The sequence below is a fragment of the Bos indicus genome, chromosome 9 (genome assembly GCF_029378745.1).
Source record: "Bos indicus isolate NIAB-ARS_2022 breed Sahiwal x Tharparkar chromosome 9, NIAB-ARS_B.indTharparkar_mat_pri_1.0, whole genome shotgun sequence".
Taxonomy (NCBI): Eukaryota; Metazoa; Chordata; class Mammalia; order Artiodactyla; family Bovidae; genus Bos; species Bos indicus.
In genome coordinates this window covers 49,647,288-49,674,855 of record NC_091768.1, presented here as the reverse complement: position 1 = coordinate 49,674,855, position 27,568 = coordinate 49,647,288, and the positions used below count along the sequence as shown (strand labels likewise).

General features: G+C 39.1%; 1 protein-coding gene and 1 non-coding gene across 2 annotated transcripts in view; one reads left to right on the top strand and one right to left on the bottom strand.

The window, feature by feature from the left end:
• The first annotated feature begins 987 nt into the window (after positions 1-987).
• On the top strand, positions 988-1,059 carry TRNAC-GCA (transfer RNA cysteine (anticodon GCA)). Its single transcript has one exon. It is a non-coding gene; the product is annotated as a tRNA-Cys (tRNA).
• A 1,545-nt stretch (positions 1,060-2,604) lies between these two features.
• ASCC3 (activating signal cointegrator 1 complex subunit 3) overlaps positions 2,605-27,568 on the bottom strand; it is a 336,073-nt gene continuing 311,109 nt past the window's right edge. The window contains exons 38-42 of the mRNA XM_019967310.2: positions 12,405-12,556; positions 10,078-10,225; positions 6,394-6,603; positions 3,711-3,886; positions 2,605-3,381 (exon numbers count right to left, since the gene is read on the bottom strand). Coding sequence (XP_019822869.2) covers positions 3,237-3,381; positions 3,711-3,886; positions 6,394-6,603; positions 10,078-10,225; positions 12,405-12,556 — 831 coding nt within the window. The 3' untranslated portion in view covers positions 2,605-3,236. The remainder of the gene's footprint in view (positions 3,382-3,710; positions 3,887-6,393; positions 6,604-10,077; positions 10,226-12,404; positions 12,557-27,568) is intronic.

Genomic DNA, 27,568 nt, shown 5'->3' with positions numbered 1-27,568 from the left:
GGATTTATCAAGCAGTGACCATGTGCCAGGTGATGGTAGGTCCTGGTAATGTGCCCTGAATGAATGTGATAAAGAACTCTTCCTGAAGCTTAATCAGGAAACGTAGTTGGAGAGACTAATAAACAAATCATTTTTATTAGTGGTGATAAGAAAAAACAGGAAAGCGTGATGGGATAGGTGAGCTTGGGTGGGCTGACATTTATAGTAAGATGGTTAGGCCTGTGGGTGTCTGGGGAGGGCCAGGCTGAGGGAGCAGCACAAGCCACGGTCCACAGGACATTCCCGGAGAAGCACGGTGACCACTGTGGCCGGCAGGGAGTGAGCAAGAGGGGGAGTCAAGGATTGACCCCCAAGGTATTGGTGTAAGCAACTGGAGGAAGTTGTAAAGAGTGTGCTTGGGAAGCAATGTGTAGTTTTCCAAGGCTACTGAATTAGTAGTTTTATAAGCTACTAGTCACGTCAGAATCTGAGGCAAGTCTCAATTTTGTTGGTATCCATCCACAGGCATGGGGGCACACCCTCCAACTCCACGGGTTCTCTGTCCTAGTCTCAGAATTCCTTCTCATCTTCTCTGGTGCCTTCTCAAGGAATTCCATTACACTCACTTATATGAGCTTCACAACTCTTACCCTGTAATTCAAGGTAAGTATTCACAATATTTAGTCTTTTTTTGTTGGCTCAGTCCCTTTCTCCTCTCTGAAAATGCAGACCAACTGGACACCCCAGGCTATCTCAGAGACTTTCTTAATGCTGTTCTACCTGGAGGGCTCTTCTCTGTCATCTCTGACCATCTTCATAGTCACCTTCAAAACTCAGCCTAAATGTCCCTTCAAGGTTTTTCCAAATATTTCACCACTGCCGTGACTTCCTTTTATTATAGTCACCTCTTTTCATCACCAGGCCACCTGTCTAAGAGGACACGTTTCTGATTCATGTAGATTTCAGAGTATTCAACGTCATGCCTAGACTGAATATGTGACTTGCACTTCCCTGGTGGCTTAGACGGTAAAGCGTCTGTCTGCAATGCAGGAGACCCAGGTTCGATCCCTGGGTTGGGAAGGTCCGCTGGAGAAAGAAATGGCAGCCCACTCCAGTATTCTTGCCTGGAAAATCCCATGGACGGTGGAGCCTGGTAGGCTACCGTCCGTGGGGTCACAAAGAGTTGGACACGACTGAACGACTTCACTTTCACTTTCTTTCACTTTCCATTACTATTTGGAGTCAATAAAATCCAAGAGAATGTAAGATGAAATATGGAATTAAAAATGAAATATGGAATTAATCTAATAGTTAGCACATGCCCTATATTATAGTGCACACTTAACTCTAAAATTTTGGTTGAGTAATGAGTGAGGATAAAGCCATAGACAAATAGCATTGGTCACTCACTGGAATAAGATGAACTTTTCCATCTAAGCATACCTTGTCTTACTAGTGTCTTCTTAGCTTATTATGAACTCATCGCTTTCAATATTAAAATTAATTAGTCATGTGTTTTCTTTTAATGGATATGACATTCTTTCTACTGCTCCTATGTTCCCTGTCACACGTCCAGTGGACCTCCTCCTTCCCCAAAGTAGCCAGCTCTTGTTAAAAAAAAAAAAAAATAAATAAAGAATGATGCTGATAAACATGCAGACAATGAGTTCTTTTCAGGTTCTTGTATGAACTGGTAATCCTCTGTCTCTATATAATTTTCACTTTCTTTTAATTTCACTCAAACAGTGCTTATGTATGGATTGCCAGTAGAAATAAACTGCCAAATGAAAGGCAGAAAGATCTCCTTATATGAAGTAAAGTCCTGAGACTAGAGCTCTTTGGACACCTCATGCCCATAGCACTCGGTACGTTCATATTAGTTGCTTAGATTTAATGTGGGGAGCTGAATGCCTGGTTCTCCCCATCCTACTTTTATTCCTTCTTCTCCACTGCCCCCCCCTCTTTTTTTTCTATTTTATTTTTTGGTATGGAAAAGGAGGTACACATAAGCAGTATGTTTCAGTTTCAGAAAAAGCTTTAAATTCCAATACTTGTGGTAGTTACATTGAAAATATTTTAAGATAATTCATCACAGGGACTTCCCTGGTGGTCCAGTGGTTAAGACTCTGTGCTTCCAATGCAGGGGATGTGGGTTCAATCCCTGGCCAGGGAACTAAGATCCCACATGTGACACAGTGTTGTTCCCCGCCGCCCCCCGCCAAATCATTGCAGGACCAGGAATAACTGAAATTATTTTGCAAAGGTAGAATATCATTTCACTAGAAAATGTATGTTATATGGACATTTTAATCCAACAACTTTGTAGTTGGAAAAAAGTATTTTTCAAGATGGAAATTGTTTGGGTATAGAGAAATGTCCTTTATCAAAGGTAAAAACCTACCTATGGGGGTTGAACATTTTCTGGGTTTGCCTCAGGCCCATCCTAAAGCACATAAAGACAAAGACCTGAACTATGAGGTCTGTGTGAATTAGACTGTATATCTCTCCTTGTATAAATAAACTATCAGAAAAAGAACGGAAGTGACGTCTTGACAGAGAAGGAAATGAAGAGTCAAGAGGGGCTATGATGGAAGGAGGCAGAGGGAGTGAGTGAGTCAGGCTGTCTTGAAGTGGCACTCTAAATATTTTATTTCCACCAGTTACAGTATCTATATTTTTAAGTCCAGTATATTCTGCTTTCTTTTAAATCATCATTGGGGTCTATAAAGTAATTTTATATCATATATTATTAATATTTATAAGAAATTCATGAAATTACTTCTATATGTGATCAAAGTATAAATTTTGCAACACAACATGCACTGTGCGTCACTGTACAGAAATCTGGTTAGAAATCTGTTCTAACAAATCTGAACACTGTCACTCCCCCGTGTAGTTTTCCTTGAAAAAAGAGGAGCCGATGTTCTTGTAAACAGTACACTGTGAAACGTAAAATTTGATAATTCCTAAGTAGCATCTCAATATACACAAATTGAAAGGTTCTCCTACGGGCGTAGTCACTTTACATATCTAGCGATCCATGAAGACACTTATAAAAGGCAACGTTTGTGAAAAGGCCCCCCTCCCGCAGCCGACTTGGTGTTGCTGGAGTCAGAGCTGCAGCCACTGCCAATCTCTGCTGCGTCTTGAGGTTGGAAGCCGGTTCCTCCAAGGCAAACATCAAGTAATTCAACTTTGTCCAGATGACTGAACAGCCAGGCTTCACCACTTCCTTCAGACGGATTGTCTAGGTTGGGTTACTTCACTTTGAGGTCAGTCAGGGCATCAGAGATCTCGTCGGCCTGTGCAGAGATGCTGGCCGGTGTGACGTGGAGGTGGATGTCGTACTGCTGGTCCAGGCCCAGGTAGCAGTCGCTCATGAAATACAGTGTGTAGATATACCTAACATACAACAGAGGAACAAAATGGTGAAACCACTGTGTTCATCACATGTCTGCGAAGTTGCTTCAGTCGTGTCTGACTCTTTGTGACCCTACGGACTGCAGCCCACCAGGTTCCTCTGTCCATGGGATTCTCTAGGCAAGAGTGCTGGAGTGGGTTGCCATGCCCTCCTCCAGGGGATCTTCCCAACCAGGGATGGAACCTGCATCTCCTGTGTCTCCTGCAGTGGCAAGTGGATTCTTCACCACTAGTACCACCAGGAAGCCCATAGTCTGTGGTGTTCTCATCACAGTCATGGTTAATTCTTTGGGGGTAAAGATTCTGCTTACCTTCCGGGTACTTCAGGGGTATAAAAAGAGATGGAGACCATGTGATGACTTCGGACGTAGCCCACTCTTTTCAAAGCAATAAGTTCTCTCTTATCCACTTCTCCTAATATCAAAAACCATCCTTCATCCTTTGATTTGGGAAATCGAGGAGTAACTGCATGGCTGTCTTGCTTTCCCTGTAAAGCAGAAAAAGGAAAGATAAAGTATCATAATGGCTAGATTTTCTATACCACTTGGTTGTGGTTAAAAGGCCACGTTGTCTTTCTTGGCGGCCATAAATCTGAGTATCTGGGATGTGTTTAATTTTCAGGTTTTATGTATTTGATATGCCATCATCTACCTTTTTTTAAGATTCTCAAAGCACATTATAGCCACACGACTACTTTGTGGCCATAACCACCAGGATTATTTGGCTCAGAACACAAAACCCTTGAATCTTGACATCAAAATAAATTCTGACACCATTCTTGTAAAGAAAATTAATACCCTATTTGCAGATGAACAAGCTGGGATACAATCATATTAACTAAATCTTCCAAAGCTTTATATACAAGAAACCAATACTTGGGGAAAAAAGTCAATTGAAGCTGGACTCTGGAATCTTAAGATAATAAACACTGTCATATAAACATGTTCCCCCACTCCCCAAGAATAAAACTCACATGAAAAAGCACATATTCCAATATGGCAATATTAAAAAGTCCTTTCTCTAAGGAATGGGAAATTGTGAGCCAAGCAAATTGTAAAATATATTAATCACCACCACCCAAGATTAGATATCTCCATAATGACAACACTTGAGGTCTGTATTTTAGATTGATTTTTAGAAAGTCAAAGATTCTAGAGATTCCTTAAGACAATGAGTTTATGGTGTAAAAGATGCTAATAATGACATGCTCTCAATCAGACTTCACTCAATATTCCAGAGGGAGATGTTTCACTGAAGGCATTTTAAAAGAGAGGTCAGAGAGTAATGTATTTTTTACAGCACTTAGAAACAAAATTTAGAGTTTTTCTAGCATGATTAAATCTAATGTTTAAGTACTAATATTATGGTAAAAAGAATCTTATTGTCAGAAATGTTTGCAAAGGCCTCAGAGTTCTCCCTCACTAGTGCTCGCAACATACCTTAGCTACACCTCAGTACACGCTTAGTCTGGGCGCTGTATTGCGTTGCTTGAGCATTTGTTGTGAGTGAGCCCCCTGAGGCTGGGGGTCCACTGTCCAGCTTTGGGGACTGGCCTCGTTTCTGTCAGTGTGTACACACACGGCAGGTACAAAGCAAACAGGGACTGGAATCAGAGAACTCTGGGTTCCCATCCTGCTCTCATATTTTCTGTCTCTAGGACCTTGGCAAATTCCTTACTCCCCAAGTCCCATTATTCTGTAAAATAGGAAATCACATCTTCTTACATAGCAGTGATAAAGAAAACTCTTCAGTTTTTTTCCCTCATGATTTTATCTTTATAATTACCACTGCCTTTTTTTTTTTTTTTAAGTTGGGATACCTTAAGTCATCTAAAAATGCTCATATGAAAGCCTCTGAAATGCCAGAGGCCAATCAGTTCATACTTACACTGACTGATTTTTTGAATTAGAAATCAAGTGAGATGAGACTTAAAGGCACAGTACTGAAAAGACATTTTAACAGAAAGTTACTGATCATTTTGTGTGTGAATACAGAGAGGAGAATATTAGTGAACCACAACCTCATTCCTGAGGGAGAGTTCTAGATATGGGAAAGCCCCTTCTCCCTGGGCTAAGGAGAAGGCAAATTCTTATTTTGATGATCATGGGACTTCCCTGGTGGTGCGGTGGGTAAGAATCTGCCTGCATATGCAGGGGATGCGGGTTCTATCCCTGGTCAGGGAGGATCCCACATGCTGCAGAGCAACTTAGCCCATGCCCCACAACTACGGACCCTGTGCTCTAGAGGCTGGGAGCAGAAACTACTGAAGCCTGTACGCCCAGAGCCTGTGCTCTGCAATAAGAAGCCACTGGAAGGAAGTGTAGGCCCCCCTGTCCCCACAGTGCAACTAGAGAAAGCCCGCTCAGAACAACCAAGTCCCAGTGCAGTAAAAAATAAACAAACGATTGTTATGGTCCCAAAACCAATTTGCCCACATGTTGTGCACTAATATTCTTGAAGGGCTCAGTAATTACTATGCTGCCACAGACAGCAGAATAGAGCACAGTAACTTAAAATATAAATTTTTGGCCTATCTGCATGTTGACAGAGCTCTCTCATATGCATTCTAATGAAGGAAGCAGGTAGCTGTGGCAAAGGAGGCACAGAAAAACTTAACTAGTATCTTCTTCTAGTGGAGTAAAAGTCTAGATTTTGAGATTTCCTTGGGCCCTGAGACTGCTGTGGGCCTGGTATAGGGTCAAGGAACCTGTGCTCTTAAAGCTACTCTAGGAAATTCTGCTGAATCTGTACACCATGCTCTGAGAACAGGACTCTAGGCATTATATTATGATGTCCCATGGGTATTCTGGGGTTGAAACATGGCACGTGAGGAGAAGTGACTCATTTCAGAAGACTGACTCTTGCTGCTTAAGGCCAGTTGAGGAAGCGGGATCTGTGAAGGGCACGGAGGCATTAGTCACATAACAGACATGTGTGCTGGCACGTGCTTGTATCTGGTGTGAAGCATTTGAGAATGGAAACCAAACACTCTACCTTGTGGAACCCGAGGCTGACTCTCTGCAGGCTGACTTGAAGCACATACTCTTGATCAGCATGCAACCTGACCCATCTGTTGTCGCTGCGTTTGTCTGAAGCCACAGTTGTGATGGAGATCTCGTCGTGTCCCTCTGCCGCGTCATCCCACCAGCCTTTAACACTCAAGCCAACATCAATCACTGGCAAATGAGATAAGAAATTCCATGCCTGAATAAGAAGAGAAAAGAGTGGGCAACTGAAATGTAGTGATCAACTAAGAAGTAGTGAACTTTTAAAAAATCAACCACTTTGTTCTGAGATTAATTCTGGATTCAATGCAGTTGTAAGAAATAAAGCAGACAGATCCTGTGTACCATTCCCCAGTTTCCCCCAGGCGAGCACTTTTCACAACTACGGTACAAGTATTTATACCAGGATATTAACAGTGACACAATCCACAGCTCTTGTTCAGATTTCCTAGTTTTTCTTGTACTCATTTGTTTGTAAAAATAGTGTGCTTTTTATATTATTAAAGTCCCTTTAACAAAAACTAAGAAAGTATTAATCATTACTTAAACTTGTGACCCTTTTATCATAAATCCCTTTGAGACATTGAATGGCTACTGACTATATTAAAAAAGTAAGTTTTAAAATAATTGTTGAACTGGCTAGTTTTAGAGAAGCATCAAGTATAAGCATTTATGTGACTGCTAAGGTGGAGAGCATTACTTGGGGATATAAAAGCAACTTGAAAAAATGCTGTGATGCAATTGTTGATGTCAGCATCTTTCATTGACCATTTAGTGTACAAAATGGACGATTCTTTTGTTTTTATGCCAAATTATTCTGAAAGGAAAACATTTTATATGTTTGTATATTGTAAGGAAATCTCTAGGTCTAGGGTTCTTTCTAGAAACAAATATATATTTTTTGGTATTATCATATTGAGAATACCAACTTAAATGACACATATTAAAGGAGTAGAAAATATTACCAATTTTATTCCTGCTCTTTTAATTAAAAATATTTGTGAAAAATCAAAATGCAAATAGTAAATGCTTATCAATAATGGGGCTTCCCTTGTGGCTCAGCTGGTAAAGAATCTGCCTGTAATGCAGAAGACCTGGGTTTGATCCCTGGGTTGGGAAGATCCCCTGGAGAAGGGAAAGGCTATTCACGCCAGTAATCTGGCCTGGAATATTACATGGACTATAGTCCATGGGCTTGCAAATAGTTGGATACGACTGAGTGACTTTCACTTTCACTTTTCAAGTGCTTATCATTGTTGAATGAATGAATGAATTCCTAAGTCTATGAAAAAGATGTAAAAAAAATAACCTAATATCCTCAGATAATTGTCATCTTCTAACATTTATAATTATGTGGCAAATATCACCACTGGTCAAGAAAACTCTCTATATTGGCTGTTTTATCTGTTGTTACCTTCTAAGTTTTTAAAAGCTCATGAATACTTTAATTTTTTCCTTTTATTTCTTTAATAATATTCCATAGGTATCCTTATAGGCTTGATTTCCTATTCGCTAAGACTTTATTGCTGTTGAGTATACCACCTAATTGAAATGAAGAAGCCCTGATGAATCAAACTATCCCTCAGGAATTCAAAAAATGTAAATCCAATGCAAATTTTCAATTCAACACCAATCCTGTAACTGGTGAATCTGAAATTATGTTTGAAATAGATGCTGAAATACTCAAGCCACAGAATGGTCTACATGGTGCTTTAAGGTACAAATAATGGCTTATCCCCTGCTAGAACCAGCTGAGTCTAGAAGCTGTACCACTGGATGTTCTTAGACTAGCCAGAGCGAGGACACAAATATACCATTTCTGTATAGCATTTAACTTCGTGAGACAACACAAGTAGCATTTATTATATGAAGTAAGACTTCATATTTTTCTTGTACCTTTAAATGAGTTAGCAATATAATAATTATTAGCAACTCACTGGAACTTTATTTTACAAAGCCCCCAAAAGTCAGATCTTGCTTTTATATATCTGTAATCTTTTTGCAGTGCTTAATATTATTATTTGCAATCTATAATGCATATACAATTTTTTGGGTGTGTGTATACATTTGTACATACATATATACAAACGTATATACACATACACACATATGTAAGTATATAAAACATGAGCTGTTTTTAAAGAAATTGCTAAGACATTTCAACACCAGCCAAACATATTTATCTGTGGATTAATCTTCATCTATTGAATCAGGCAAGAGCACTGCCATGCATACAATTATTTAATTAGCAGCCAAATCCTCTGCCAGTCAGCAGCCGTTCCAGGCATACTGATGGGGTAGAAGATGCAAATCTCACAGTCGTACTGCTTTTTCTCATTACTACTGCAATTAGCACTTAAATTGATGCTTTAAACATACTAATTTCTGGAATAATTCAGGATTTGTATGTTACCTGGGATCGCCTCACTGCAGAGCCGACACCAGATTGCTCTGCAAATTGAAGCACTTTTGAGCCAAATAACCATCATCATATCAGACTGAGCCAATTTGCATTTGGTTTTAAAGATAACAGAATGGCAATTTATGCAAATAAATTAAGTAAGTTTACTTCTGAGTTTTCCCTGAACTAATTATAACAATGTTCTAATTTTTTATCACATCTAAAACTTGGCTTGAAACCACTGTATGTTATGTTAGAAATCTGTTGTTGCTAATAGAAGCCTTGTTTTAAATATATTGTTTTTATTCATAATTTTGATGATAATTTAGCTAGAAAGGGAGGCACTTATTATGAATATTTAAATAGATTTTTTGTGCCAATTCTGGGTTCAACAGAAATTGAACAATCAGACTTAAATGCCTGTTACACTTTTTCAAAGTCTTGCCTAAAATGAGTTCTACTAGGGGCGGGGGGCCAATGACATGGTTTAGAAGTTTCTTTATTTTACTACCTGTTTGGCAAGCCAGTATGTTAATTATGTTGTAAACCCTGAACATTTACATGCTTAGGGTAAAATTGCTTAAGATTTAAAAGTCTATATATGCCAAATATTTCTGGCATTGTTCATTCATATTTTTGGTCTTTCCAAAGATAGTTTGGAGCAATGACTTATGTTGTCTTTCACAACACAGATTTAGATTTTCCTGAGCTACAAAGTATACAAACAAGGAGTTTGTTTGAAGAAATACTTTAGAATCTAGGAACAAAAAGTGATTAAAATGAGGGGGGCATAAAAGAGTAATTGAGGGAGTTGCATGAAAATATATCCAAGTGTAAAAAAACAACAAAAAACCATGAAGAAGGGATTATTGATAGAAGGACTCCTGGGCAATGTAGCCTAGATGACTAAGTCTTAGTAGGCCTTTCTCAGCCGGTGTAACAGCATTATACTGAAACAACCTTCTAATAATGTAGCTGCTATTTTTAATTATTGTTATAGTCATTACTTTTAATACCATCTGTTGAGCTCTTATCCTGTATCAGGACAGATATAGAGCATACAGCAGTTTACATAATAACATCTTGCTTAATCTTCCCAAGAATTTCATGAGACTGATATAATGTTTTCATGTTTATAATCATAGTAAATGGCAGGTGGAATGTAAACCCAGGAGAGTCTGACTCTGAAAGCAACACTCTAAGTTAGAAAACTTTTGTGTAACTTCCCAGATAGAGTGAGGGAGTGTCTAAACATGGAACTGATGGCCTTACCTGCTTCATTTTGGGGGCCGGTAGCTCTTTTTCTATCATGGAACTGAATACATGGTCTTTCCCTGCACAAGCATGGATCAGTTCTGGGAGGCACTCAATGGACCCATGGTAACCAGCATGTGGGCCCTTCATACCTGGGCTCCATTTCCTAAGAAATAATATCAACACCAAATAATTATTTCATAGCACAAATGAGATTTTCTGACAACGATGGTTTCTATAAAGAGTTTAAAAATTAAATTTACTGTATAACTTTTTAAAGACCACTATTTTGAAGCTTCAAAATCAGTCAGGATTCTCGAAGGTATCAATCCAAGGCAGTTTTGCTACCACGACATAAAACGTGTGGAGAAGGCAATGGCAACCTACTCTAGTACTCTTGCCTGGAAAATCCGTGGACAGAGGAGCCTGGTGGGCTGCAGTCCATGGGGTCACTAAGAGTCAGACACGACTGAGCGACTTCACTTTCACTTTTCACTTTCATACATTGGAGAAGGAAATGGCAACCCACTCCAGCGTTCTTGCCTGGAGAATCCCAGGGACAGGGAAGCCTGGTGGGCTGCCGTCTGTGGGGTCGCAGAGAGTCTGACACGACTGAAGTGACTTAGCAGCAACAGCAGCAGCATAAAATGTGTGAATCACGTGTGAGCCAGGATTGATAGACAGGTGGTGTCTTTCTATAGGAAAGCACTAATATGTGCTGATGCATCCATGTGGATAAAATACTGAACTGGAGCCCTGACCTGTTTGCAATGGATGCAGGCAAATGTCTCTAATACATTTACTTGAATAAAGTTTTCATTGTAAGTTGTGTTGACATCCCACAGTTAAAGTATATTAGGGGAATATTTCAGATTTACAGTATAAATAGTGCTGGATCACCAGGAAAGGAGTCTACCTAAATCTATTCTCTGTTTATATAGTAAGATAAAAAATATCCTTGAAATTAGACAAATACAGCCACTTTTCTGGGTAGCAATAATAAAATGGATCAAAGCTCCTAGGCCCCAACCAGTTTCCATAACAGACCCATGTGCTGTTGGGTTGGTACCCTAGTGTGTCTCCTTTATTGCTGAAATCCAACTCTCGTAACTTCTAGTACCATGTTGAAAGAGTTCCTGAAACTGAGCCGTAGACACGTGAGGTATCTCCTTTCCCCGGCCCCACGTCACCTGCTGTTGGTGTGGTCCATTCTCTGAACATGGCTTTTAGTTCTCAGGGACATCTCATAGCAGGGACTCGAGCACCATGGGATCAACCGCCCTGGAAGCCAGTGTATGTCAGTCAGATGGAGGGACTTCCCCGAGGAGACCCCATGTGTGCCTGAGGTTCGGGTTGACGAATATCTCTAGATGCATCACATGAATGCCACTCCTCGTCCAGCTGATGAGAGGCAGAAGGGTGCTCGATGGCAAGCACAGGCAGACTCTTTTGTCCGTCTACATGACTGTGAAACAATCTTTTGGCTGCACAGTGTCTCTCAAGTGGTGTGAAAAGAAACATTTTTGTTTAAACACCGCCAGTCTTGCTTGTAGTATGTACCATTCTTTCCTTTGCTAAAGTAGTTGTAGCCATGTACATGGGACCTAGGCTTCCCTGGTGGCTCAGATGGTAAATATTTAATGCAGGAGACCCGGGTTCAATCCCTGGGTTGGCAAGATCCCCTGGAGAAGGAAATGGCAACCCACACCAGTATTCTTGGCCTGGGAAATTCCATGGAGTCTGGTGGGCTACAGTCCATGGGGTCGCAAAGAATCAGACACGAATAAGTGACTAATAGTTTCACTTTCTTTTCACATAGGACCCAAGAGTTGAATAATTTTATGATAACATAAACTCTTCTTATAGGCACAAGTTACATCTTGAGGTGCTAGATATGTATATATAACTACTTGGTTTTTGGACATTTTACAGATGCACAGTTTACTTTTGACAAAAGATTTCTGATCTCTCAAATCTATTCTGCAATGACAGAAATTGGTAATTTCTTTTGCTTTAGGTCACTTAAAGTACTTGCATAACATTTTTTAAAATGAAGGCTGGCACAGCAAAGAAAGAGTTAAAATGAAGATGCATTTGATGTTGCAAATGGAAAACAACTTAATAGAAGGTTAAAATGAATTGCAGTTCAGCTTGAGGCCAATGATCAAATTTCAAGGGAGAATTCCATTGTCGCTAGTCTATGTTTCCCTCTGGGAAACAGGGGCATTTTCACTGTAAGGAATCAATATTCTAGGCACAACGTGAAATTCAAGTGACCATACATGTAAAGGAAATGATTTTTTGAAATAAAAAAACCCAATTACATCGAGAATTAAAATACCGACCTGAAAATGTGCAGATGGTGGTTTTCTATGTGTGGTATTGTTAGCAGGGAGGAGTCTTTCAGCCACCGCCCCTGGATCACCATCTGCACCAGGCTGGTGATGTTGAGGACCGTCACCAGCCAGCCCTGGTGTGCAGCCACATCCAGCATTGCCTGAACAGGGAGAACACACACGTTATAAGAGTACCATGGCACCTTCCCTCTCCATGGGGATCTGATATCTAGCCTTAACAAAAAGCTCCCAGGGTTATGCCTCTAAATTACTACTAATCAAAAGAAGAAACCAGAAAATAAACTACAGTTGGATTGGAAGGAACATAGTGAAACGTCTGTAGTGAAACATTGGTGAAACATCTCTTACAACATTTACTGCACATTACTTTGTACAAAATGCCAATTATTTAGCTTTTTTAGGTCAGCAAAGATTAGGCAGATAATATTGGCACTATAATAAAACAATGAGAAAAACTCAGTGTACTTTGAGAGCAAATTATATATAATTCACTGTATCAAGACTCCAGTGTTCTTGCCTGGAGAATCCCAGGGACGGGGGAGCCTGGTGGGCGGCCGTCTATGGAGTCGCACAGAGTTGGACACAACTGAAGTGACTTAGCAGCAGCAGCAGCTCCATTTAAAAAGTAAATCTCAAGTGGTGCTGGTTTAATCACTAAGTTGTGTCTGACTCGTGCAACTCTATGGACTGTAGCCCACCAGGCTCCTCTCCCCAGGCAAGAATACTGGAGTGGGTTGCCATTTCCTACTCCAGAGGATCTTCCTGACCTAGGGACCGAACCACATCTTGTATTGCAGGTGGATTCTTTACCGTTGATTCAAATCTCAAGTAGTCTTTCCCAAATTTAAAGGCAACAATGGTAAGGTGATAGGTCTACTTACCCAAAATTTATTTTTTCCCAGAGAGCAGGCTAAAAGCAGAGCCCTGGTTTTCAGTGACTATACTATGCCACACAGTAAAGGGGGCAAGGACCAGTGTACATGTACATGGGGAATGATGAGAAGCTATTCATATTAGTCTATACATTTAATCCAATGTTTTATGGACAAACAAACGGCTGCATTTGCTTAAGGCCAAACCAAACAGTGAAATCTTATTTAAACAAAGGAGAAGTTTACACAGGCAAAGCTATTTCAATTAAATTAGATTCTAGTGAATGCTGACTTAAAGACACATAAGTTAATACCATGATCTGAGGCAGCTAGTTTATACAGTTTTAGGAGTGCACTCTCTTGTTTTGGGAAATGAAGGTAAGAGAAATCAGATGTACCTCATAAATGCCTAAAATGATATTTCACCATCTCACTGATTGTAAAATATTTATAAAATGTACAAAACCTACAAGTATATTTTTAGAAATGGTTCTTAAAGCTTTATTATGTTAGTAAAATTAATCTGCCATATTACTTAGTACTTATTGAGTCAGACACATTTTCCTTCCAAGTTTTGAATTTCCTATTCTGGGTTTTCTAATTTACAAAATGTAAAATAGTTTAAAAAACGTCTGGCTAAACCAATCTGTGGTCTTTTTATACATATTACAAGGAAATGGATCCACATCGCTGGGTATGGGGTATGATGCAATGGTCAACTTTATACGTATTACAGGGAAATGGATCCACATCGCTGGTTACTGGGTATGATGGAATAGTCAAATTGGCCTTTAGTACCCATGAGCCTGGGCTTGCCAGGTGGTGATAGTGGTAAAGAACCCACCTCCAATGCAGGAGACTTAAGAGATGTGGGTTCAATCCCTGGGTTGGAAAGAGCCCTTGGAGAAGAGAATGGGATCCCACTCCAGTACTTTTGCCTGGAGAATCCCATGGACTGGGGAGCCTGGTGGGCTACAGTCCATGGGGTTGCAAAGAGTCGGACACGACTGAAGTGACTTAGCACTCATGTAACTGTGAGCCTACTAATTGCACATTATAAAGCTTTATGGTTGGTATAATATATGTATATGTATGTGTGCATATGAAAGTGTATACATGCACGAATGTATGTGTTTATAAATCCAGGGGAAATCCACTTCTGTTCTTCCTATTTCTCTGCAGAGCTGATTAAAACGCTTAGCCTTTGAAGTATATGAGACAAGCTGGTCACGAGGAACATTCCTCAGACAAAAATAAAAGTATTAGTTCACAAGTCACAACTCTTGAATTCCGAAAGGGAAGACAATGAATAATTATACCTAATGCAGTATCATGATGATGTTGGAAGCTGTAATGTAGAGTAACTATGGTGATTTTACTTGTGATTTTTATATTACAACTTGACTGGAAATAAATTCCAGACCCAAAGCTCATATACTAGAAGAGCTAGATGGACAGACCATATGTTTTTAACTTTGAAGTTTTCATGATGAAGTTGAAAGATTTCGTAAAATTTATGAGAGCTGCCCACAATCTTTCCTTGTATGAGCCAGATGTGAAAACGTAAAAAATCATGCAAAGTGATTGCTTACGTGAAGTAAATGAAAAGGCTGTATCATGAATTGAAAACTATCACTTATCTTGTTTTAATTTAGAAAAAAGGCAGGTAGGGAAGAATCGGGGATGAGATGGTTGCGACAACCCAAAAGTGCTGAATAAATGTTGCCACATGACTGCCTACTCACTCCCTAGCGGGTCCTGTTTTCTTCCCCCTCCGGCCACTGCCTCTGTGTAGACCCTCATCAACGCCCACCTGGAATATTATGATAAATACCACTTTATCCTCATTCTAAGTTTTCTTCATACTTTGTATTGTTACCTCAGGGCATTTTTATAGAGGTAAAACGGGTTATGTCATTCCTCTGCTTAAGTTTCTTCAATGGCTTCAAGCTTCATAGCAGACAAAAAGCTAACACTTCTCTGCAGGTCCTCTTCTTACATATCCTGCTCCCTCTACCTTGTCTACCTGGGAAATTCCTACACATCCTTCAAGTCAAGCTCAAATGCTACTTCTTCCTGTGAAGGCTACCTAATGGACAGGAGGTACTTCTTAGGTGTCTACTGCTCCATGCTACTATTATCATATTGTAGGTCTTTGTTTACACACATGCCCATTAAATATATAGACTCATTGATGGCAAGATTCTGGAAGTAGTCTTGGTAATTACAGTCCTAGCACAGAGCATTCAAGAAATATTCATTTTAGGAAAGAACATTCATAAAAATCCAATTACAATAATTATAACAAACATTCTATCTGTTATGGCATATCTGCCAAAGGCAGCACAGTGCAGGAAAAAAAAAAAAACTACAAGCTTTGATGTCAGACATAGGTTTGAATGTTAATTTTGTCCCACTTTCTATGTATAAATTTGGGGCAATTACTTAACCCTAAGAGGATAGATTTCTTATTGATAGAAGTGTTATATGTCTGTACAGGGGTTGATGAGGGTAAAATAAGATGATGTACTACGTAAGATATCTATTACACTGCCTGGAACAGAATAAATCTTTTAGATCTCAGTAATAGATCTCGATAAACAGGTACTTATTTTTAACGTTCCTCTATGAGGAAATGGAAAGAACACTATAAAACAACCTAAGAGAGACTTTCTAAGAGAGACTTCCTTTGGACCTTTGGGGATTGATTTCTGCACTGAGGAGTATAGGATTTCGAGGAGCAAAGTATGGAAGGTTGGGAGCAAATGCATGGAATGGGCAAAACTTCATCAGGAGAGGTGTGCAACTGCAAGACAGTCAGGGGACACAGAAAACCAAAGGCAGACCCTGCAGTGCAGGCCAAACTGGAGCATGTGGACTTGGTTCTCGGTTTGAGTGGACAAGTCTAAGCCACCATGTAGGTACATACCTCAAGGGGCTACGGCTAAGGGATGGTCCAGGTAGATGGGTTTGAGGGTCTGGTAGGTCACCCTGACATACCCCTGCATGACTGTGCCTAGCAGGGACTCCCTGCATCTCACTATCTTCTACAGCAGTCTTCCTGGTAGACAAGAACTAGTGAGACAGCATGGTACTGGCACAAAAACACATATCAGGGGAATAGGATGGAGAACCTGGAAATAGACCCATGCATTTATGGTTAACTCATTTACGACAAATGAGACAAGAACTACAATGGGGAAAACACAGTCTCTACAACAAGTCATGATGGGAAAACTGGACAGCTACCTCTAAAATACATTAGAACAGTCTCTAACACCATATACAAAAATACATTTAAAATGGATTAAAGACCTAAACGGAAGATCAGATACTAAAAAACTCCTAGAGGAAAACATACAAAGGTAGAACATTCTTTGACATAGATCACAGTAATATTTTTTTGGATCTGTCTCCTAAAGGCAATAAAAGCAAAAATATATGGAAGCTAATTAAACTTAAAAGCTTTTGCACAGCAAAGGATACCATCAATAAACAAAAAGACAGCCTACTCCATGGGAGAAGATATTTGCAAATGATGTTGATAAGGGATTAATATCCAACATATATCAACAGCTCATACAATTCAATATCCGACAGACAACCCAAATAAAAAATGGCAAGAAAAACTGAATATTCTGCCAAGGAAGAAAGGCAGATGGCCAAAAGGTACATGAAAAGATGATTAACATCTCTAATCATGATCCCTGGGTTGGGAAGATCCCCTGTAGGAGGGCACGGCAACCTACTCCAGTATTCTTGCCTGGAGAATCTCATGGAGAGAGGAGCCTGGCGGGCTACAGTCCATGGGGTCACAAAGAGTTGGACATGACTGAGTGAGTAGCACTCTAAAAATGAGAGAAATGCAAATCAAAACCACAATGAGGTATCACCTCATACCTGTCAGAATAGCTATCATCAAAAAGAACACAAATAGCAAACGTTGACAAGGAGATGGACAAAAGGGAACCCTCATACACTGTTGGTGGGAATGTAAATTGATAGTCCTGTGGAAAGCAACATAGAGGTTCTTTGAAACATTAAAAATAGAACTACCATATGATCCAGCAATTCTACTCCTGGGTATATATCTAAAGAAAATGAAAATGCTAATTCAAAAAGATATATGCACCACAATATTCACAGAAGCACTATTTACAACAACCAAAATATAGCAGCAACCTAAGTGTCCATCAACAGATGAACAGATAAAGAAGATGTGGTATATTCGCAATGGAGTACTACTCAGCAATAAAAAAGAACAGAATTTTGCCATTCATAGCAGTGTGGATGGGTTTGGAGGGCATTATGCTAAGTGAAACAAGTCACACAGAGATAAATACTGTATGATATCACTTATATATGTGGAATCTAAAAAAATATAACACTAGTGAATATAACAGATAAGAAGCAGACTCACAGATATAGAGAATAAACCTGTTACTAGTCAGGGGCTATACAGGCTATGAGAAGTCCAAACTACTGGGTGTAAGACAGGCTAAACGATGTTATGTACAACATGGAGAAGATATGTGGCCAGTATTTTGTAATAACTATAAATGAAGTGTAACCTTTAAAGATGTATTAAAGAGATTTCTCAAGTGTTCCAGTGGTTGGGACTTGGTGCTTTCACTGCCAAGACCCAGGTTCAGTCGCTGGTCGGGGAGCTAGGATATACTGCAAGCCGCACAGTGTGGCCAGGAAAAAAGAAGAAAAATTGTGTTTAAAAAACAAAGCACGATACTGGATGCTTGCTTGGGGCTTGTGCACTGGGATGACCCAGAGGGATGGTATGGGGAGGGAGGAGGGAGGAGGGAGGAGGGTTCAGGATGGGGAACACATGTATACCTGTGGTGGATTCATTTTGATATATGGCAAAACCAATACAATATTGTAAAGTTAAAAAATAAAATAAAATTAAAAAAAAAAAAAACCAACAAAAAAACACAAAGTACTAGTAAGTGTATACTCCTCCTTAGCATAGGGCTGGTTTTTGTAGTAGCTGGACATCATGGTTCAGTTCCCTAAGAAATCTCAAAATCCCTTATAGAGATCTAATACTCAAACAACAAAAAGCTGCTTTAGTACACTGTGGAGAAAAATCTGGACATTCTTCACTGGCTTAGCATTAACATTAGGCAAATACTGAAGCCCCGCTCCCACCTGCTTTTACCTCCTGTCCATCTTCTACTGGGCATGCCCCTTATCAGACAAAGCTAGGATGATTCTAAGTCTAGGGGCAAAATGGGTGGGGGCTGACTCCATGCAGGAGACTTTTTCCTATTAAGTTGGAATCAACTTCAATTGATTGCTGACTCAGAATTCTCTATCATTTCCGACTGTGACAAACTAGAAATATGACTCCTGGCATTGCATTAATTTATAAAATTATACTACAATTAACACTATCATAATCAACAGAAACTATGGGGTGGTTCATTTCTTTATAGGAAAGCAGGCAATGAACTCATTTGAACTCATTTGAACCAAGGTGCCATTCTGAAGCCAGAAGAGTTAAATGCAAGCCTTGACCTTCCAATAAAATGCCAACATACACTATATTGTTATTTGTTTTTATAAAGTTCCCTTTATATCTTTCAGAGGGACTGTAGTACCCTTGGAGATGGGGCAGAAAAACATAAGTCAAAAAAGGAGGCAGCCTACAGTAGGCACAGAGTAAGATGTCCAGAGAGAAAAGACCCTCTTAGGATCAGCAAATGAGGTTTCCATGCCTGGGTCATGTGAGCCTCACAGAGAAGAGCGGCTTCAGCAGGTCACTGAGACCGCACACAGTCATGGCAGAGAGGGAAGCTCTGAAAGAAGGGGATGGACATTGATAGCACTCATATCACAGGGTATCTAGCACCTCTGTGACTGGAGGTGATACCTCTTGCTGGGAGAAAGTACTGTAAAGGAGCATGAAAAGATCTGGAATAAGTCCTGGGGGGAATTACTGATGTGAATAAAAGCTAAGCATTGGTGAGTTTCAACAGCATGACTTTGAAACAGTAATTACAGAAATTATTAGAAACATTGAGAAATTATAGAAATAGTAATGTTTCATGACTGATTCTGACAGTAATGAGTAGGATTAATTTGGGTGTGAAAGCAGAGAATTCAGATGTTGAGATTTTAGGTTACTGGTGACATCACTGTTGAAGTGGACAACTGGAGGGCCAACGCTGTGTGGGTGGCAAGTGAAGTCATAGACGACTGAGGACTGGACCGTGGAATCAGGAAGGCGAGGAGAGACTCCTGGCTGATGAGTAACAGAAATGTTCAGCCATCCTGATGGGTAAAGAAGCTGTGGTCAGGAGAGTGAGAGGGTGATACCATGGAGGTGGTGGCAGAAGTGGTTTGGATGTAGTATTACAGCAGAGGAGTTTGGGATGAATGTGATTACAGGGTTGGAAAGGTCATCTGCTGAAGCCACTCTGGTGACTGTAGGAGCTGGAATGGAGCTGCACGCTATGAACTGGTGTTTGAGGGAGGTGGGAAAAGAGATCCAGACTTTGGAACACAGTTGAAAAAGAAATCTTATAGACACTGAAAGTAAAATATACATGGATAAGAGAAGCAGGAATCTGAGAAGAAAGATGTGGTTGGGGAGATCTGAGGAGGCAGACTTCGATTACTGGAGAAGCACTAAGAACGAGCCAGCCCAGGAGTTTCAAAGAGATCACAGAAATGAGGTGGTGTATGTGTCTGTCTGTGTCTGACTGACAGCTAGAGAAGGAGAGGTAAAAACAAAGATGGGTACATATACTACAAACATCCCAGACCTGATCCTCATGTAGAACTCACAGGGAACATTTTAGAACTTGGCTTTGTGCAAAGGTAAAACCACTACCACCTCCAAAAACAACCCTGCTTCTCATCCCCATAATCAAAAGAACTGGAGTTTAGAAGATGGACACTCTCTGGAAGAAAATTTTTTAGGCTGTAAGCATTGTGAAGCCAAGGGCATGCTTTCTGACTTGAATATACCTCATGTCTTCGACACTTATTTTGAATCGATTTCAAGAATTCCTCAAGCATATCAAGCTTGGTCTTGCCATTTATAATAAATACAACCACATTTCACAGAGATGTAAACTATTCCTACAAAGGATGGATTTATCCAAATTTACAGATATTTTTCTTCTTTTTCCACTACTATGCCGCTGCTGCTAAGTCGCTTCAGTCGTGTCTGACTCTGTGCGACCCCATAGACGGCAGCCCACCAGGCTCCCCCGTTCCTGGGATTCTCCAGGCAAGAACACCGGAGTGGGTTGCCATTTCCTTCTCCAATGCATGAAAGTGAAAAGTGAAAGTGAAGTCGCTCAGTCGTGTCCGACTCTTAGTGAACCCATGGACTGCAGCCCACCAGGTTCCTCCGTCCATGGGATTTTCCAGGCAAGAGTACTGGAGTGGGGTGCCATTGCCTTCTCCGTTCCACTACTATAGATTATACTTAAAAATGCAAGTTTGACAATAGATCTGTGTTTTGTATCAAATAAAGTACATTGCATTCAATTATTCTGAAAAGTAGCAATGAGTTATATATAAAACTCAAATTGTATAGACAGCACACACATAAAGTGTGACAAGAATATTTGTACAGTAGTGTGTTGGCTATACAACACTTTTAAAAATAGTTCACAACACCAGTTATGAGGCAGACATTAGTACTGTCTCCTGAAGCTCATATCAGTCCAGTGACTGTAACCACACTGGTGAAAAGTGAAAAGACTTGATCTTGGTTTTCTAATTTTATATCTGTGTTCATCACACTATATTCCACAACCTCTGAATGACATACCCTGAAGACATACCCTGTCTTATTTCAAGAAGGATTTAAAGTGGTTTACATCTATCCTTTCTCTTGTACTTAACAGAAAAATGTAGACTCCAGATTTTATTATGCAGATTCTGAATTATTATGCAGTTAACTGATTGTCTCAGAACATTTGTCAACGGGAGTTTTGAAAACCTAAAATCTAAAAATAAATTTTAATCCACCATTTGGTTATCCGTTCAGTCAGTTCAGTCGTTCAGTCATGTCCTACTCTGTGTGATCCCATGGACTGCAGCACGTCAGGCTTCCCTGTCCATTACCAACTCCTGGAGCCTACTCAAACTCATATCCATCTCGTCAGTGATGCCATCCAACCATCTTATTCTCTGTTGTCCCCTTCTCTTCCCACCTTTGATCTTTCCCAGCATGAGGGTCTTTTCCAATGAGTCGGTTCTTTGCATTAGGTGGCCAAAGTATTGGAGTTTCAGGTTCAGCATCATAATGAATATTCAGAACTGATTTCCTTAAGGATGGACTGGTTGGGTCTCCTTGCAGTCCAAGGGACTCTCAGGAGTCTTCTCCAACACCACAGTTCAAAAGCATCATTGTAGTCCAACTCTCACATCCATCCAAGACTACTGGAAAAACCATAGCTCTGACCAGACAGACCTTCATTGGCAAAGTAATATCTCTGCTTTTTAATATGCTGTCTAGGTTGGTCATAGCTTTTCTTCCAAGGAGCAATCATCTTTTAATTTCATGCCTGCAGTCACCATCTACAGTGATTTTGGAGCCCCCAAAATAAAGTCTCTCACTGTTTCCATTGTTTCCCCATCTATATGCCATGTTCTTAGTTTTCTGAATGTTGAATTTTAAGCCAACTTTTTCACTCTTCTCTTTCACTTTCATCAAGAGGCTCTTTAGTTCTTTTTTGCTTTCTGCCATAAGGGTGGTGTCATCTGCATATCTGAGGTGATTGATATTTTTCCTGGCAATCTTGGTTCCAGCTTGTGCTTCATCCAGCCCAGCATTTTGCATGATGTACTCTGCATATAAGTTAAATAAGCAGGGTGACAATATACAGCCTTGACATACTTCTTTCCCTATTTGGAACCAGTCTGTTGTTCCATGTCCAGTTCTAACCCCCGCTTCTTGACCTGCACACAGATTTCTCAGGAAGCAGGTCAGGTGGTCTGGTATTCCCATCTCTTTAAGAATCTTTCAGTTTGTTGTGATGCACATAGTCAAAGGCTTTGGCGTATTCAATAAAGCAAAAGTAGATTTTTTCTGGAACTGGATACACAGCCGTTAAATATCTTTTGAAATATGCTTGAATTCTGGATTTAAATAATCCAAGGGTAAAACTGGAACTCTGAGAATTGTAACTGAATTAAGTCAACTTCATTGTAAGGAAATAGAATCACTCATCTCACCAAAAGGAAAAACTATCATTTACTGTACACCAAGAAGTATGTTAACAGGTGCATAAAAAGATGTAGCTCTATGATCCAGCATTAAAAACTTTCTAAACTTCAGTTTACAGAATCTGTAAATTCAGTCCTCAGCGTGTCAGCTGTGGCTGTGGGCTGTGCATCTGGAGTATAATGAGAGGTTTCAGCCTCTCTACTCCCTCTCAGCATTCTGACGACCTACAACCTCTATTCTTCCTTCCTTTCACCTTTCTCCTCTTCAAGGACATTTTCTCCTTTTCCTCACATCTCTCCGCCATATTTAGTGACGGTGCAGGGAAAAACCACATGAAAACAAGGTCATGACAAGGTTCAAATGGCTAGAAAATGTTGCTATGTTTAAATTAAATGACATAAACATAATACATGGTCAGAGTTGAAGAAAAAGACTTATTCAGTCCAGAAAGAGAAGATAACATTTTCATTGTTTTTCAGGAACCAAGTTGTTATCTATAGAATATCAAGAAAATGCAAACTGCTATGGAAATACCATCAAAAGCAATGAAAGTCTGAGAAACTCACAGCCAAGAGGAGACTAAGGAGACATGACAACTAAATATAATGAGGTGTCCTGAATGGAATCCTAGAACAAGACAAGGACATTAAGTAAACTAAAGAATTCTGAATCAGCATGGACTTTAGTTAATAATAATATATCAATAAAGGTACATCGTGACAAATATTAATTGTGACATAAGGTTGACATAAGGTGTTAACTACAGAGGAAAACTGAGTGTGGGGTATCCAGGAAACATCTGTACTGTCTTTGTAACTTTTCTTCAGGTCTAAAACTACTCTAAAATGCGAAGTTTATTAAAAAAAAAAAAAAGCACTATAGTAATTCAGCCTAGGCAGCCTGTTAAAACATTAGTTGTTAGACATCTGCTAGAAAACGCACTATTTAGTTCAAGAGCTCCCAGAAGTTTTACAATGATGGGAAAAACCTGAAAAAAAGCTTTCTAGACAGAAAGGCACACTCCTTTAAAGGTTCAGGTCACTTGCAAGTAATGATACAATATTTTGTCAATAATTAAAATGCTATAAGTACATGTACAAGAATCTTTTTCAATAGCAACAGTTGTTCACAGTAACTTTCTCCTGAACTTTTACCCCCAGAAGGTTAGCATTCAGGAAGCTCAGCTGCTGTCTAACAAACTTAATTAATCAAAAAGTCATTTCCGAGCTGTAACTATGAGTAAAAGCGCTTCAAGTGCGCTAGCAAGCCTACAAGTTAATCAAAATGCTAATGCAGTACAAATTAAAGTTGTGATTAACATTTCACAGTAGCTGCTTAAGTGAATTGATCACACAAATGGGTTAAGCATTACTCATTTCCTACAGCCCCAACCGGGAAAAGGGTTGTTATGTGGGTATGAGAAGAAGAGCTGGGGGTAGAAGGATCCTTCATAATAGCATCCTAGCGTCAATAAACCAGTACCAAATTGTCATACAAAAGCTTACAGGTAGAGTCACCCAGGGGGAAATAGCCTTCCAAATTACATTATAGTCCTTGAAGGGAGATTGTAAATCCACAAGAGTAAGTGAAGGTGTTTTACACCTCAAAATCCACACATTTGTGTTAGTTTTGGAAATGCTAAATGCATTAGTTCTGTGTTGCATCTGCAGTGGGGAATGGTGCTTTGTTTTAGGTGGTGTGGCTTTCCTGGTGGCTCAGATGGTAAAGAATCTGCCTGCCATGCAGGAGAGATCCAGATTCGATCCCTGGGTCAGAAAGATTCCCTGGAGGAGGAAATGGCAACCCACTCCACTATTCTTGCCTGGAGAATTCCATGGACAGAGGAGCCTGGCAGGCTATAGTCCATGGGGTCACAAACAGTCAGACACCATTGAGTGACTCACACTTTCACTTCGGGTGTTCTATTGTTGAATGTGACTCTGATACAGGGTAACATAAGCACTAGCTGGATGATGATTCTGCACCACAGTGTGGATCTTTGCATTTGAAAGAATAACCACTCAGGATTAAGTTTATTTAGAATTATTTGTTTTGAAATAGACATCCATTAATAAAACCTCATCAGGCCTTCTGTGGCAAGATATGAGCTCCTGGCAGTCTTGCCAGGAAAGCAGCCTGAATTAGACTTCCCTGTCTCTATGAATTTGATAAGGTCACATGAATGTTTACAACATACAGACATTTGTTGGTAGACAATTCAGACTTGGCAGATAATTTGAAAAACATTGTGAGAATCTGCACACAAGAAATCTCCCTTTTCAATCCTTTCCTAAGAAAGAACTAGAGAGGAAAAAGTGAAATATTTATTCATTATATTCACCCATGATATATTGAGATCTGTTATGTGCCAAGAATTATGCCCAGTCACCTTAACAGTCAGTGACATTATAAATAGTTATTGATAAGGTTCCAGCATATTTTGGATATGATACAAAATCCTCCAAATGTACGCTTATAGTATTAATATTCCTTGAAACATACCCATAAAAGTATAAAAGATATATTTAAAACTTAATAGTGTAATTTGCATTTTCAGTTCAGTTCAGTTTAGGATCCTTCAAAGACTTGAGTTGCAGAAATTAACTCTTCATATATTATTAAATATGTATAATCCAATTTAGGAAGTCTAAAAATTATTTACTGATCATCACCTATCTTTTTCTCAAAATGATTTAAAGAAGTTTTCTGAAGTCTATTGTGCTGTACTGTCCACTTAAAGATAAGCTTTTCATTTGATCTAATAATCATCATAAGCATTTAAAAATGTGAAAGGAAGGATTCTATTAAGAATATACAGGAGAGTTAACCTATGATTTGCTACATCAAAATATTTCTTACAACTTTTGGATTAATGATTTGATGTAGTACTTCTTTGGTTAAGCTCGGTAACACTGGACTATTCACCACTAACTATATTTGACTCTGATTCTAGAACTTGTTCATTTAATTGACACAAACATTCAATACATTCACAGCCCACTGAGCCTGTGCTGAGTGCATCCATAGGTAAATACACTTCAAAGGTTACATTAGCCTGGCAGTTTTATCTCCTGGTATCATCAAATAGTCTAGCTTTTTAATCTACTACAAATGGGGATCATTTGTTAATGGGAAAATAGACCCAGCTATAGTTCTTTTTTTTTTTTTTTCTAGCTATAGTTCTAATATCTCTCAGTTAAAATATTCAGGTCAATAAAAATATTCATATCATTTTATCTTCTTTTGCTTCCCTTATCCTATTCTTTTCTATTCTGACTCTAATGATGCATACATTCACATCTTAAGTTTACCAGTTAAAAGAGATTGAAGACGCAATCTGTTTTCAGAATAGCTGTGGGTTATAAAAATGTGATACTAGTTATTTGAAATTTAATGCACATTATCAGATATTGTTACAGAAGTCAACTTACTGTTCTGAAGTTTGGACTAAATAACCCTATTTATTTAGCCCTATTAATAAACTTTCAGGGGTTAAGTTTCACAAATTTAAGGTTTTCTAAAAGAAGTAAAGCATACCAATTCACACATTTACCCCCTTTTTTCTGTTTATGCAACGTATTAAAGTATACGGTATATGAGTTACATGTTATCTCATGTGAAGGAGAAGAAAGGCTGGAAACTTACCTGTTCAAAAAAGCTTGGGCATTAAAGAAAAAGATGTAAAATGACAGCTCCTATATTAAAAATTAGATGCAAGAATTTACAAAACAATGGAAACTTACCCATCAGACCATAGCTCCCTAAATGTTTTCTTTCAGGCACTGAATCACCTATTAATAAGTCATTTTCAAAGCCAGTCTCCTGGTTTACTTTTTGCCAACTTCCATTAGTACAATGGAACATGACGAATTTAATCTATAAAAACATGTGCCTTGTTATACAGAGTACAGAACTTTATACTCTCCTCCAACAGTAAAGAGGAGATGTCTGTTACTGCTGAAGGGGATTGGTAGTTCTGTATCTTGGGACAAGGAATCCCTGAGATTGCCTGTTGCTTCTAGACATTTGAACTTTTTCAAAAAGGACCAGGTGCATGGACAAAAGCCGCCTCCAGGGAAGAAGAGGTGGTTACTCTGAGAGAAGCCGAGAAGCTAATCTAAGCAGAGAAAGCAAACCTTTAAGAAGGAAAGAGGAACATAAAATGCTTGTATATGTGTTAGAATAGTCAGTCTAAGCACAGTCATTTCATAGTGTGTATCACTAGGAGTATCTTTATTATGGCATTCCCTTTTCTTCTTGTGGTTGTATCAGCAACCTGATCTTTCCCTCACTGCTTCCAATTATTGTAATTTTTGGTGGAGAACCTGAGGAATCAAATGGCTAATTTATTGGGCAACCAAGAAAAATATAAAAACTTTGGGAAGGATCATAAGCTGTTGAAACAAAAAACATATTGACTGGCAAACAGTATATCAATTGGACATTTCAGATAATATAATAAAGCAATTACAAACATCAGTCTTATTAAGAAGTCCCTCTTAGAAACTGGTTAAAGTAATTATAGGCAGACTGTTGAAAGGGAACTAGAGTAATTAAAGGGAGGAGATTTGAGTATACTCCGAAAAGAATGGATTAATTAAAAAATATTATTCATGTTCTAGTGGGAATTCTTGGTCTAAAAAGAAAAGTAGAAATTCCTGTGAAGTTCTCATATCTAAAATAAATCCAGACTAGACCAAGAGTACAATTCTTAGATCTATCTTTATAGGACAAAGGGAATCCAATAAGATAAAGTTTTATTATATAGATAACCTATGCTGAAAACTGTTTTTCTAATATGATCTAGGGAAGGTTATTTAGTCTTAATCTGTAAAATGAAGATACTGTATTATTTCATTGGACTATTACAGCAAATAAGTCTATGCAATCAAAGTAGAACAGAGCCTGCTACAAAGAAAATTCTCAACAAGCATTCACCAGCAACACTATTAATGATAGCCTGCCTTAGGGACCATCATTAAATAGCAATTTTTTGGTGTGGGGGTGCAGGGATAATATGCAGTTCTCCAAATATTCTGGTTGAACTTAGTATTTAACACATTAATTCCAATTTCAGT